This window comes from Mirounga angustirostris, unplaced genomic scaffold (genome assembly GCF_029215605.1).
Source record: "Mirounga angustirostris isolate CCGP_5_RB_7025 unplaced genomic scaffold, mMirAng1.0.hap1 SCAF_13, whole genome shotgun sequence".
Lineage (NCBI taxonomy): Eukaryota > Metazoa > Chordata > Mammalia > Carnivora > Phocidae > Mirounga > Mirounga angustirostris.
In genome coordinates, this window is record NW_026991721.1 from 31,452,358 (window position 1) to 31,466,003 (window position 13,646).

At 37.2% G+C, this 13,646-nt stretch overlaps 2 protein-coding genes across 4 annotated transcripts in view; one reads left to right on the forward strand and one right to left on the reverse strand.

Moving 5' to 3' along the window:
- The window catches only part of CCDC34 (coiled-coil domain containing 34), a 265,852-nt gene that overhangs the window by 217,712 nt on the left and 34,494 nt on the right, over positions 1 to 13,646 (forward strand). Inside the window, exon 12 of one of the 3 annotated variants that reach the window (XR_008507474.2) lies at positions 10,141 to 12,336. The exons of the other annotated variants lie outside the window; for them this stretch is intronic. The gene's annotated coding sequence lies outside the window, so the exon portion shown is untranslated. Of the gene's footprint in view, positions 1 to 10,140; positions 12,337 to 13,646 lie in introns of those variants that run through there. 3 annotated transcript variants of the gene reach the window in all.
- The window catches only part of BBOX1 (gamma-butyrobetaine hydroxylase 1), a 51,170-nt gene that overhangs the window by 10,628 nt on the left and 26,896 nt on the right, over positions 1 to 13,646 (reverse strand). Inside the window, exon 4 of the mRNA XM_045893993.3 lies at positions 3,553 to 3,658. Within this exon, the coding sequence (XP_045749949.1) occupies positions 3,553 to 3,658 (106 nt within the window). The remainder of the gene's footprint in view (positions 1 to 3,552; positions 3,659 to 13,646) is intronic.

Sequence of the window (13,646 nt, forward strand, 5' to 3'; positions counted from 1 at the left end):
CAATGTGACTGAAGAACTGCATTTTAAATTTTATTTAAACATAATTAATTTAAATTAAAATTTAAATGATCATATATGGCTAGTGACTACTATATTGGGTAATGCAGATCTAGAACACAAATCCTACATTCTTCCCCAAACTGCACACATTTTCTCAATATTTTAAATCTCATACATACTTGTTCTCAAATTATGATTGTACATTTATCAATTCCTCACAACAGTCCTTAGAATTTCATACTTTCCTCTCCATTTCATGGTTGAAGAACCTGAGACCCAGAAGTGAAAAAGTTGGCCAGCTAGTAAGAACTCAGCTATACATGGCAAAACTGACATTCAAAGCTTTGTCTATTTGCCTCAAAATCATCGTACAGCAAGTTCTTTTCCTATAAAAGGGGGAAATTCTTTTATGGGACTCAATAGTTTAGTATCGTGTGGTGTGTGTATGTATGTGCTTTGTAAATTTAAATTCCCATTTCAGGTTGATTATGCCTTATTTTCTGATGTTAGGAGAGAACTGATCTACATTAATAATTGTTCCAACCTTAAACTGATGCCATTTTTTTAAGCTTGAAAAAATATGTGCATAAGCTGACCAGTCACTGTAGAAAACCATCTCATCAGCAGGGTGATAAAAAGTGAAGCAGCATGATTAACAAGAGGATAAAATGGAAACATCAGCCTCAAGTCTACCAAACTCCAAGAAGGCAGAACAATGGCACAACTCAGTCTTTGAGAGAATCAGTGTTCTTTAAATCCTTAGATTTTGCCATAATGAAGTCACAGAATATTTCAAATATAAATCTTTAAAAAAAAGATCAATTGATGTCTTTTACATATATGACAAGGCCAAGTAATAATCTTCTTTTATATATTTATATTTTAATGCAATCTTATGAAAGAAAAAATATGATGGTGCCAGACAACACTTCCGTCACCTAATTCAAACAGTACATATACACCTGATATGTATAAAATCAAATTCTATTTCATGTAATTCATTCAGAACCAAAAATATTTTCTTTCTAGATGTTACTTTATAGCAGCCTATAAAGTAATGGGACTTTCGGCCTAAAGACAGTGAGCGAAGGAACATCTGTGTTTCTTTAAAGACGTGTCACCTTGGGGCGCCTGGGTGGCTCAGTCATTAAGCGTCTGCCTTCGGCTCAGGTCATGATCCCGGGGTCCTGGGAGGGAGCCCCACATCGGGCTCCCTGCTCAGTGGGAAGCCTGCTTCTCCCTCTCCCACTCCCCCTGCTTGTGTCCCCTCTCTCGCTTTGTCTCTCTCTGTCAAATAAATAAATAAAATCTTAAAAAAAAAAAGTGTCACTTTATCTCTGCCCCACATGATCCAGATTGATGAAATTCAACTCTCAACAGGTAACTCATTATTCAGATCATTTCATCTGCAGTGAAAAGTGACTTATTCTATTTGTTATAAAAAAGCTCAAACTTTGGTACAAAGATCCCTAAATGATTCCAAATGGAAACTTGACCAATAGCACAAACAGCTGCCTACATTCTAATTATTCTCCTACTACAATCTAGACATTTTAGGAATCATCTTTCACTTAAGAAGCATCTATCAGGTCACTTATCTTTGAATGTTTCATTCGCTGATGGAGACAGGTACAACTTTGTGGTGTTTCTTTGCCTCTTTACAGCATATTTTTGAAGTCTATTATGTGAAATGTGCTGGGCTAAGTCTTGAGATAGAGAGAAGTGGAAGATTCAGTTCCTGTATTTAAAGAGTTTGTAATGTCTGATGATGTCTGTGCTCATCACATTATGTAAATTATGGTAATTAGAAAATCCAACTCAAGATCAGCATGGTATGGTGAAAAAACTAACTAGTCAGAGGCCTGGGTTCCATTTTAAATGTCCTTTTATCCGATGTCACTCGGTGAAAGCATTTAACGTTGCTGTGTGTCATTTTGTCATCTAACATAAAAAGACGTGATCAATCGTCTGTCTTACAGGAATGTTAAGAGAGATCAGACAACATAATATATGTAGCAATACTTTGAAAAAGTAAAAAATGCTATGAAAATGTCAAGCATTATATTGTACTTCAAGAATATTTACAAAGCCATGTAATCACTGTCCCTTAGGCTTTCAATTTTAACCTGGAAACAAAACCTAAACTCATAAGAAATAGCAGATAATTAAAATATTAAATTAGAATCTTTAGTTTTCTAGTCTATTGTTTTAAAAGATTCTATTTATTTATTTGTCAGAGAGAGAGAGCAGAAGCAGGGGGAGCGGCAGGCAGAGAGAAAAGCAGACTCCCCACTGACCAAGGAGCCCAATGCGGGACCTGATCCCAGAACCCCAGAGATCATGACCTGAGCCAAAGGCAGACACTTAACCAACTGAGCCACTCAGGTGTCCCTTCTAGACTAATTTTTTAAACTTTATTTCGTCCATTTGACATTGTGCTGATTACTAATGTAGGTCTCAAGAGGCCTTTATGTTTTGGCTTGCTCTCTGAAAATTCACGTAAGCCTGGTCTAGCCTGCTGGAGGATGACAGATCAAGTGGAGCAGAGACAAGCCACCTTAGGTTTTCCACCCAGGTCAATCAGCTCCTAGTAAGCCCAAGAGCAGAACTGCCCAGCTGAACACAGCCCAAATTGTAAAAACATGTGCTAATATTTTTTACGTAAGAATATGTAAAAACATATTCTTCTATTTATTTTTATTTTTATTTTTTTAAAAGATTTTACTTACATATTTGAGACAGAGAGAATGAGAGACAGAGAGCATGAGAGGGAGGAGGGTCAGAGGGAGAAGCAGACTCCCTGCCGAGCAGGGAGCCCGATGCGGGACTCGATCCTGGGACTCCAGGATCATGACCTGAGCCGAAGGCAGTCGCTTAACCAACTGAGCCACCCAGGCGCCCCCTTCTATTTATTTTTTTAAAAGATTTTATTTATTTATTTAAGAGAGAGAGAGCACAAACAGGGGCAGCAGCAGAGGGAGAAGCAGGCTCCCTGCTGAGCAGGGAACCAGATATGGGGTTCGATCCCAGGACCCAGGGATCATGACCTGAGTCGAAGGCAGATGCTTAACTGATTGAGCCACCCAGGCACCCCAATAGTATTCTTTTAAGCAACTAAGTTATCAAGTGGTTTTTATGCAGTGATGGCTAACTGATAAGATTAGTGGCCATGTGACTTAATGGGAAAACCCTACATTGTGTTACCTGGTTTCATTTTCTCTTTTAACTCTCTTGGGAATGGTAAATATGCAAAAGGACCTCAAGATGTACTGCTATCATAAAATTTGTCTAGACAAAGCAAAAAGTGCCAATAGTTATTTCCAAAAGGAAACAAAGAAATGTTTTTTAAAAAATACACCAAAATCTTCTATCCCTTGGGAATGTCAGGCTATTCAGGATTTTAGGCACAGAGATTTCGTGTTTGGATTGTGCTTGAAGAAGGATCTATGTAGGACAAATTAGCTAGTGAAACATAGAGTCTTTAGACTCAAAATATAGGAGGATATTGGTCCTTGGCCTGCCTTGTGGAAAATATGTTGAGGCTCACCTTACCCCAGGTGGATGATGGAGGGCTGGATAATCAGTGTGAAAGCTTAGCTTCCCGGTTGTGTAAGCCACATTGTTTGCGTCAATTTTGTCTTGCACTTGCCAAGTATGTCTGTAAAATACAAGAAACATATGTTTAAACGGGCTGTCAGTAAGCCAGAGGAAATGTGTTAGAATGAACTGGATACATGGGGGAAATGGAAACTTTTCATTTTATGAAATAATTACCATAATGATGTGAGCCAGGAAGAGAGCCCAACCTTTCCTTGTCCAAAGTTACCATTTGAGAGTATGCACTCCTACCTTCTTGTCTCTTCTCAGAGAAAAGTACATTTACACATTAGTCTATCCTACAGAGTTTATGAAGAGGTATGTGTGGGATTGTAGGTTATGTTTTTTAATAGCTTAGTGCATTTAAAATCATTTATTGAAGTGAAATTCACATAACATAAAATGAACCATTTAGTGGACAGTTCAGTGGCCCTAGGGACTTTCACAGTGTTGGTAAGCATCAACTCTATCTAGGTGCAAAACATTTCCATCACTCCACACGGACACCTCTTACCCATGAAGCATTTTCTTCCCATTCTGCCCTCCTCCCAGTCCCCGGCAAACACCAGCATGCATTCTGTCTCTAAGGATTTACCTATTTGGGATATTTAATATAAATGGAATCATACAGTGTGTGACCTCTTGTGTCTGGCTTGTTCCACTCAACAGAATATTTCTGGGATTCCTCCACGATGGACCATGTATCATTACTTCATTCCTTTTTATGGTTGAATAATATTTTATTGTATGGATATGCCACAGTTCGTTTATTGACTCATCAACTGATGGACATGTGCACTATTTCTACTCCTTGGTTGTTGTGACTAGTGCTGGCATGAGCATTTGTGTGCACGTACTTACTTGAGCGCCTGTTTTCAATTCTTTTGGGTAATGCCTAGGAGTGGAATGACAGAATTACATCATAATTCTATCTTCAACTGTTTGAGGAGGTGCCCAACGGTTTTCCACAGTGGTTGGATCACTTTACAGTCCCACCAGCAATATGTGAGGCTTCCAGTTTCTTCACATCCTCATCAACACTTGTTCTTTTCTGGGTTTTGTTGTTGTTGTTGCTGTTGGTGGTTTTAACCATCCTAGTGGGTGTGACGTGGTATCTCATAGTTTTGATGTGTATTTTCCCAATGGTTACTGATGTTGAGCATCTTTTCATATACTTTTTGGCCATTTGTATATTTCCTTTGGACAAATGTCAATTCAAGTCCTTTGCCCATTTTTAAATTGAGTGGTTTGTCCTTTTGTAATTTCTATGAGCACTTTAGATAGCCTAGATACTAAACCCTTAACAGACCTATGATTTGCAACTATTTCTTACCCTTTCTTTTTTTTTTTTTAAAGATTTTATTTATTTATTTGACAGAGAGAGACCCAGCGAGAGAGGGAACACAGCAGGGGCAGTGGGAGAGGGAGGAGCAGGCTTCCCGCGGAGCAGGGAGCCCGATGTGGGGCTCGATCCCAGTACCCTGGGATCACGACCTGAGCTGAAGGCAGACGCTTAGCGACTGAGCCACCCAGGCGCCCCTATTTCTTACTCTTTCTGTAGGTTGTCTTTTCATTTTCTTAGTGATGCTCTTTTTTTTTTTTTTTAAAGATTTTATTTATTTATTTGAGAGAGAGAGAGTGAGAGAGATAGCACAAGAGGGGGTAGGGTCAGAGGGAGAAGCAGACTCCCTGCCGAGCAGGGAGCCCGATGCGGGACTCGATCCCGGGACTCCGGGATCATGACCTGAGCCGAAGGCAGTCGCTTAACCAACTGAGCCACCCAGGCGCCCATTAGTGATGATCTTTGATGCTCAAAAATTTTTAATTGTGATGAAGTTCTATTCATCTATTTTGGTTGTTGTTTGTGTTTTTGGTGTTATATCTGAGAATCCATTGCCCAATCCAAGGTCATGAAGATTTACACCTATGTTTTCTCCAAAGAATCTTATGGTTTTATATGTAGGTCCTTGATCCATTTGAGCCAATTTCTGTATAATGTGTGAGAAGGGCCCCAACTTCATTCTTTTTGCATGTGCATGTACAATTGTCCCAGCACTGTTTGTTGAAAGGACTGTTCTTTTCCCATTGAAAGGTTTCAGCACCCTTGTTCAAAATCAGTTAGCCATAGATGCATGGGCTCCCAGTTCTGTTCCATTAGTCTGCCTGGTTATCTTTATCCCAGCACCACAATATGTTGATTACTATAGATTTGTAATAAGCTTTGAAATCAGGATATGCGTCCTCCAACTTTGTTCTTGTTTTTTATTATTGTTTTGGCTATTCAGAGCCCTTTGCAATTTCATATGAATTTGAGCATTGCTTTTCCATTTCCACAAGAAAGCCATTGGAATTTTGGGAAGCATTGCATTGGATCTGTAAACTGCTTTGGGTAGTAATCACATCTTAACAATATTATGTCTTCCTATGAATGTGGGATGTCCTTCCGTTTATTAGGTCTTCTTTAATTTCCTTCACAATGTTTTATAGTTTTCATTTTATGTTTTTCATCTCCTTGGTTAAATTTATTCCTAGGTATTTTATTCTTCTGGATGCTATTGTAAATGGAATTTTTTAAAATTTCTTTTTCAGATTGTTCATTGTGAGTGTATATAAATGCAACTCAATTCTGTGTACTGCTCCTGTATCCTACAGCTTTGCTGAATTCATTTATTAGCTCTAATAGCTGTGTGTATTCTGTGGAGTTTTTTATATATAGGATCATGCTATCTATGAGTAGAGATAGACTTATTGCTTCCTTTCTAATTTGATGCCTTTATTTCTATATCTTGCCCAACTGCCCTGGACAGAACTTCTAGTACATTGTTGAATAGCAGTGGTGAAAACCAGCACTCTCATCTTGTTCCTGATCTTAGAGGGAACGTAATGAATATTTATTTTATTTTATTTTATTTGAACTTAATGAATTTTTAATTACACTCTTGTAACTACTACTCAGTTCAGGAAATATAACTTTAAGTTTATATGTCCTGTCCCAGCCAGTCTCATCTCTCTCTTCTCCAAAGTAACCATACCATGACTTCTATATTTATAATTTCTTTGCATTTTTTGAATGTGCATCCTTAGACACTTTGTTTAATATTGCCCATTAGCAACAATTGTTATGTCTTTTAAATCTCTTAATCTACAGGTTTCCCCTTCAGCCTGTTCTTCCTACAATTTATTGTTTGAAGAATTTAGGGAGTTGGGCCTACAGAGTTCCTCACAGTCTGGACTTTGCTAATTGTGTATCATGATGTGGTTCAACATGTTTCTCTGTTCTCTCTGTTTCTAGAAAATTTGCAACTAAATGCAGAGGCTTGGACAAATTCTATTTCCTCTCTTTGGCAAAACTATAGATGGCATTGTACTCTTCTGTTAAAGACACAGAATGCCAAGATGTCTTTCTTTTTATGATATTTGTACATACTTAGGCTCAGTGGCTAGATTTACTAATTCATTGGGGGTCCCAAATAGTGAAATTAATAATTTCTTTTAATTTCTTTTTCATTTGTCAGTACTTTTAAAAATATCTACTTTCCTTCATCTAGTATTTGGTTACCCCATGTAGTAGCTACCTAGGGATACTGAGATAAATACTTGATTCTTTCCCTTTATTTACCATTTTATAATGTAATGGATTAGTTTTCTACCACTCCAAGATGAATAATTAGTTTTTTTAAAAATAATTTTATTAATGAGAATGCATTAAAACTAGATAGAGGTAATGGTTCCACAACATTGTCAATGTACTAAATGACACAAAACTGTGCACTTTAAAATTGTTAATTTTATGTTATATCAATTTTACCTCCAGGACCAAAAGAAATAACTTGACTTAAAAGTTAAGAAAAAAAGGTTAATAAATGAACTAGGGATTACTTGCAACGCTGTCAGGAAACTAAACCAATATTCAGATTTTGTAAGGCTTTTCCCTTGGCAGATTGAGACAATGGGTAATTGGAAGGAAGTCGTGTTTTAAAATAAGGCAAAGCTGTTTTGAAAAATGTGTCACCATATATGCTTGTCATTTTCTTGCTGTCATAATATCTACTTATTAATTTATGTTCACTTTAATCAAATCATTTTCCAATAGATCTATATTGATTACCTATTCTATTCCAGACATTGTTTTAGCATTAGAGATATAGCAGGGCACAAGAAAGACAAACAAGTAATTACCAAATGTAATAACAGAGAGAAGTGCCATAAAGAAAATAAAGCAAGGTAAGGAGATAAGGATTGGGGGCCAGGAGAATATCATGGCAGAGATAATGCTTTGGGAAGTGCTCCAGAAGACCTCTAAGAAAAGGAGAATGTGAATTTCTGGGTGATGTATTTTAGGGAGAGGAATCTGAAGTGAAAGGTAGGGTTTCTTCCCCATTCTCTGGGATTGAGGATGAAACTATTTGGCTCTGTTTTTTTGTTTTGTCTTATATTTCATCGAAATGTAAAATGGAGGGGCCTTGAGGTGGCTCAGTCGGTTAAGAGTCTGCTTTCGGCTCAGGTCATGATCTCGGGGTCCTGGGATCGAGCCCCGAGTCAGGCTCCCTGGTCAGTGGGGAGTCTGCTTCTCCCTCTCCCACTTCTCCCTCCTGCTCATGCTCTCTCTCTCTTTCAAATAAATAAATAAAATCTTTAAAAAAATAAAAAAATAAATTTAAAATGGAAAACCTGGTAAATCTTCCACCAAAGTTTAAAGAACCATCTCTATGTGGCCATAAGCTGGAAAGAGACTCCATGAAAGAAGAGTATATATAGCCTACTGCAACTAATTTCAAATATGAGTCAGACAATCCATTATACTGTTGACTGTAGCCAGGAAATACATGTTCTCTATGAGCCTCATGTCACTCCGTGACCCACACCTAATGTAGATTCTGCCTGTTGTCACCATCAGCATTCCAACAATAATCAACATGTAGGAAAGGATTTAAGGATACAAAAAAAGTAATTTCATCAAGTTGTGGAATCTATAATGTCTTCTAAGAAGACAATGCTTTTGACATTGTGAATAGGAAATGACTATATTTAGATTTTCTTTTCAAGAGTGATGATGGTTTTGCACTGATTCACCTACATTCCCTTTCCTGGGTCCTCCTATGATCAAGGGTAAACTCATTGAATTTTCGTGCAGCCAAGAGCTGGCTGAGATTCAAGGTGCATGTTTTAGCCAGGGAATGGATCTTTCCTTTGTTTGACATTAACTGGCTTCTACAGGGATGGGGCCTGTGACTTGGCATCATCAGCGCAGTTCTCCAGCCCTCTGTGCTAACTGGCAGGGAATAATAAACATTTTTAAGCCCTAAAGTGTCTTAGGCACGGTGTGGGATACATAGCCTAAAAGTCTATGCTCGCACATAATGATAAATCCCAGGAGAGGGGCTTGCCAATTCCAATCATAAAACATTCCCGTAATTGTCTAACATAAGTCTGGAAAAATCCTAGAAATGTCATTTGGTCTACCTTTCTACCTCCTTATAGAAATGAATCATGCCAAGAAAGCTGCTGCTGATTGTTTATGACCTTAAGCTTTCACGTTTCCTTCTCAAATCCAAAGGAAAACACAGCAGAAATAAATGCGAATGTGATCCATTGGCCTGTGGAGAAACTGTTTTTTAAAAGCCCGCTCGTGGGGCCTTAGTGAGATGAGGGTGTATTTATAAGCATCTTTCATTAGAAGCAGATTCTAATGCTCCTCCAAGTAAAGCAGCTCAAGCAGACTGTCAGAAACTGTCATGACCAAAGCAGAGGTGCAGGACCCAGATTTTTCTAAAACTCAAGAGGCAGGCTCAGCATAGCATCTTAACCCATTGGCATAGACTTGCCTGGTATTATGCTGGGACAGGCAACTGGAACTGTGCTCATAATACTGCTTTTGCCAGAGATCCTATTTTAAACAAATCTAGGTATTTCCACTGAGCTACTTGTGTCATTCTCAAAATCGGATAAACCAAAACACAGACTCTTAACTATAGAGAAGAAACTGATGGTTATAATATAGAATCCTATATTATATATAGAATTATTATTATAATATATTATTATATATATAGTTATATATAGAATTATATAGAATATATATAATTATAGATTATATCATGATGCACACTGAGTGATATATAGAATTGTTAAATCACTATACTGTATACCTGAAACTAATACAGCACTGCATGTTAACTATACTGGAATTAAAATTTAAAAAAAGAAATTTCTTTTATATTTTCCATTTAAGGATTTTGTCAAAAGCTCCTGTACATTAAAATCATGACTTTTAGAGACTATTTTGTGGGCTTCGTTTGAATACTTATTCACTAGATCCACTCCAGTCTAGATGGCCAGTCATAGATATTCATGATATTTCATGAAATTAATAGTGTTTTGTGACAAATTTGAATCCTTTAATGTTTATGGAATGCTTAAATATTGTTTTTGCTAGATTTGTTCTTTATACCCTTGGTGTGATAGATTTTATAATCTTTTGGTTAACAGCTCACACCTGGAAAACCATGTTAGATTTATTTTTAATCTTTTTCTTTTCTGAAGTATGGCTTACATGAAAAGATGTTCTACAACTGCAACCTGTATTTCTTATCACCAACAGCTACAATTTCTAATCTCAACCTGCTGCAAGCTGCTCTCATCAGGTAACAGAAGAATGCCTTCTTTTGACTATCACTATTTGTTCTGTTAGATCTAAAACATAATGCTCATACGTTATTTTTATTTTTTAAGTTCTAACATAGACAATTATCTCCTAGCGGAGCCTGGGTGGCTCAGGTGGTGAAGTGTCCAACTCTTGATTTTGGCTCAGGTCATGTTCTCAGGGTCGTGAGATCGAGTCCCTGTTGGGCTCCATGCTGAGTGGAGAGTGAGATTCTTTCTCTCCCTCTCCCTCTGTCTTTCCCCTCCCCTGCTCTCGTGCACGCATTCATGTGAGCACATGCTCTCTCTCAAATAAATAAATAAATCTTAGAAAAAGAAAATTATCTCCTAGCTAAAATAAACAAAAACATTTATAATCATCCAAAGGAATATTACACTGTATATCATTTCTTTTTAATTTTTTAAAAAGATTCTATTTATTTATTTGAGAGGGAGGGAGTGAGAGAGAGAGAGAGCAAGAGCAGCGGGAAGGAGAAGAAAACTACCCACTGAGCAGGGAGCCTGATGGGAGGCTCGATCCCAGGACCCTGGGATCACAACCTGAGCTGAAGGCAGACGCCTAACCAACTGAGCCACCCAGGTGCCCCTATCATTTCTAACTGTAGTTGGGACAAATCCACATATGACTTCCCAGATGCAATCACCCTTCTGAGCTTCAGATATTTATTTTTCCATTATCACTTGTTAGACCCACACAGTGGGCCAGGAACTGAGGATGCAGGTGTGAACCGAGCAGACATGGTACTTGCACCTCATGGAACATACGATCTATGGGGAAGAAAAATCAGTGTGACTTACCTTCCAAAGCTGAAGTACAAGGTGTTATGAGAATAAAGAAGTGAAGATTAGGTCGAGACCTGAAGATTGAGTAGGCTATACCTAGAAGGGGACAGGTCATTGTGGGCAGAAGAAATAGCATGTGAGAAGGTCCGGTGGAGGGAGAGAACACAGCCTCTTAGGGGAAGTGATAGAAGTCAAATATGGGCCAGAGTGGGGATGGTTTGCTCTATGGTTATTCCTGACTTTGCTTCAAATTTCTCCTTCCCTTATTGTCCTGTAAAGTCTTACCAAAAAAAAAAAAAAAAAAAAAATCTCATCAAGTTAGGAACTGAGTTGAAACATACTCTTTATCTCATAGCATTTAACTCACTGCCAAAAATATTTGTTGAATGAAGGCATGGACTGTAAGACAGTAATTTGTGTTATGTTCCCGACTGTCTGGCTATTAACTTTAGTCCTAGCCAAAGCTATATGTTTTAGGTATATTTAAATTATGAATAATTTGGCCACCAATCATTCCTGTTGTCTGATTTCTAGGGGAAGCGTTACAGTTGTTTGTAAACAATACTTGGCAAAATTGCTAGAGTTGTGTTTTAAAAAGCCATCATCTTTTCAGTTCTACTTATATTGTGGACACTCATTTTTACATTGCATTTATTCCTGAAAATGAAAAACTCCATATCATTTTTGGTGAGAATTAATATCCCCACTATAAACTGGAAGAACAAAAGTAACCTGTCTGATATCTAGCATTGCTCTTACTCAATCCATTAAACTCATATGGAAATCTCCATGAAGCATAAAGATACAAAGCAAACAAGGAGGATCCTGGGGTGATGATGGTGACATAGTTCTTAATCTCTCTGAATTTTCTTCATAGGACATCTAGTGTGCAGACCCAAAAACTCAGGGACAACATCTAAACCCAAATTAGGTGACAAGATATATCCATGAAGCCCAAAATATGAGTGGGCTATAGAGACAGACTTTCCAAAGCCACAATCTGCGGCATCAGAAACGGTGCAGAGGAGGAAGCAGAGGGAAGCAACTAGGTACTGGATGGATCCGAAAAATTCCCAGAGCACTAATGACAGGTACTGGCACCTGTAGAAAGGCACCTTGAGAATAGCAGTCAACCTGGGAGGTATGTTCACGTTCCAACTCAGCTGCCTATGAGGGGTCCGTGGTAAGGGACTGGATTAGTCTGGGCCCTTGGGAACTCGAAATACTTAACAGATAAAACTCTCATCCACGAGGAAGCTTCCTCCTGAGAAAATGACGCCAAACTGAGCAGTCCGGGGACAGTAAGGACAAAGGAAAAAGAAGTTCCAGCTAAAAGTAAAGGAGAGAAACCAGGAGGTCTTAGAAGGTCATCAGCCATTGTTTTGAAATACAGCTTAAAACCATAACAAAATGTTTCTGAATCATATCTCCTTTTAATAGTGAAGAAAAAAATTCACATAAAAATTGGAAATAGCACCTGATTAAGATTTAGTTTCATAAAGTTATTTTAAGAGAAAAAGAGAATGAATAGCAAAATAACATACCTATAGATAATATATGCCAGAAGGATACACCCCCCAAAGATAAAAAATGTTCTAGTTTTTCTAACTTCTATTTTTCTATTTATACGTACTTCTGTTGAGTCCAGAAGACATTAATGAAATGATACAATATATGAGAGAATAACTTACATCAGAGATAGAAACTCAGAAAGGGAGTGATACACTCAGAAAGGAAAAATTTTAAAAATCATTAAAAATGAAGACTAAGCTAGAAGGGATGCAATATTGAATAAGCACAACAGATAACACCTTTGGATGAGGAGAAGATAAAAAGGAGAAAAACTTAAATATCAAAAAAGACAAGAGATAAGAAAGATCTGAGAGAAAGTAATAAATTTTAATTAAGAGAAGATTTAATATACACATAATATGAATCCTCAAAAGAAGAAATCCAGATTAAAGAGAACAATTATTAAGAACTATAATTAAAAAAAAATCTTGAAAATAAAAAAAAAAAGATTTGAAACATTGAAAGACCAAACCATACACTCCCTGAAAAAGTTACCCCAGAATATCCAACACCGAGATATCCTATAAAGTTACTGGTCTTTAAAAAGAAAAATCTTTTGGGCGTCCAAGTAAAAATATCAAATTATTTATAAGGGAAAGAAAATTAGATTACCAATAAAACTGTAGTGACATATTAAAGATGATGTGAGCCAAGAATTTTATATTTAGCCAAGCTGATTTTCAAGTATAAAGATCTTAAATTGCTGTCAACATGCAAGAATTTAGAGAATATTGTTCTCTTGGGGCCTTCCTGAGGAATTTACAAGAGAATAGGATTCAGACAACCCAAATGAATAGAGATACATTCACACAGGCACTGTACTAAGTAGTAAAGTTTATTTACTCACAGAACTACTAATAGGGGAGAAAAAATATATAAAAAATCTAAAAAATTGGGAAACCAAACTACTGTTAAAAAAAAAAGGGATGCTCAGGAAAACAAGATAGTGAATACCATAAAATTCAGGAGAGCTATTACATTTGGGGAGAAAAAAGAGGTTTGTGATTGCTTAGGGCATGTGGATTGGTTCC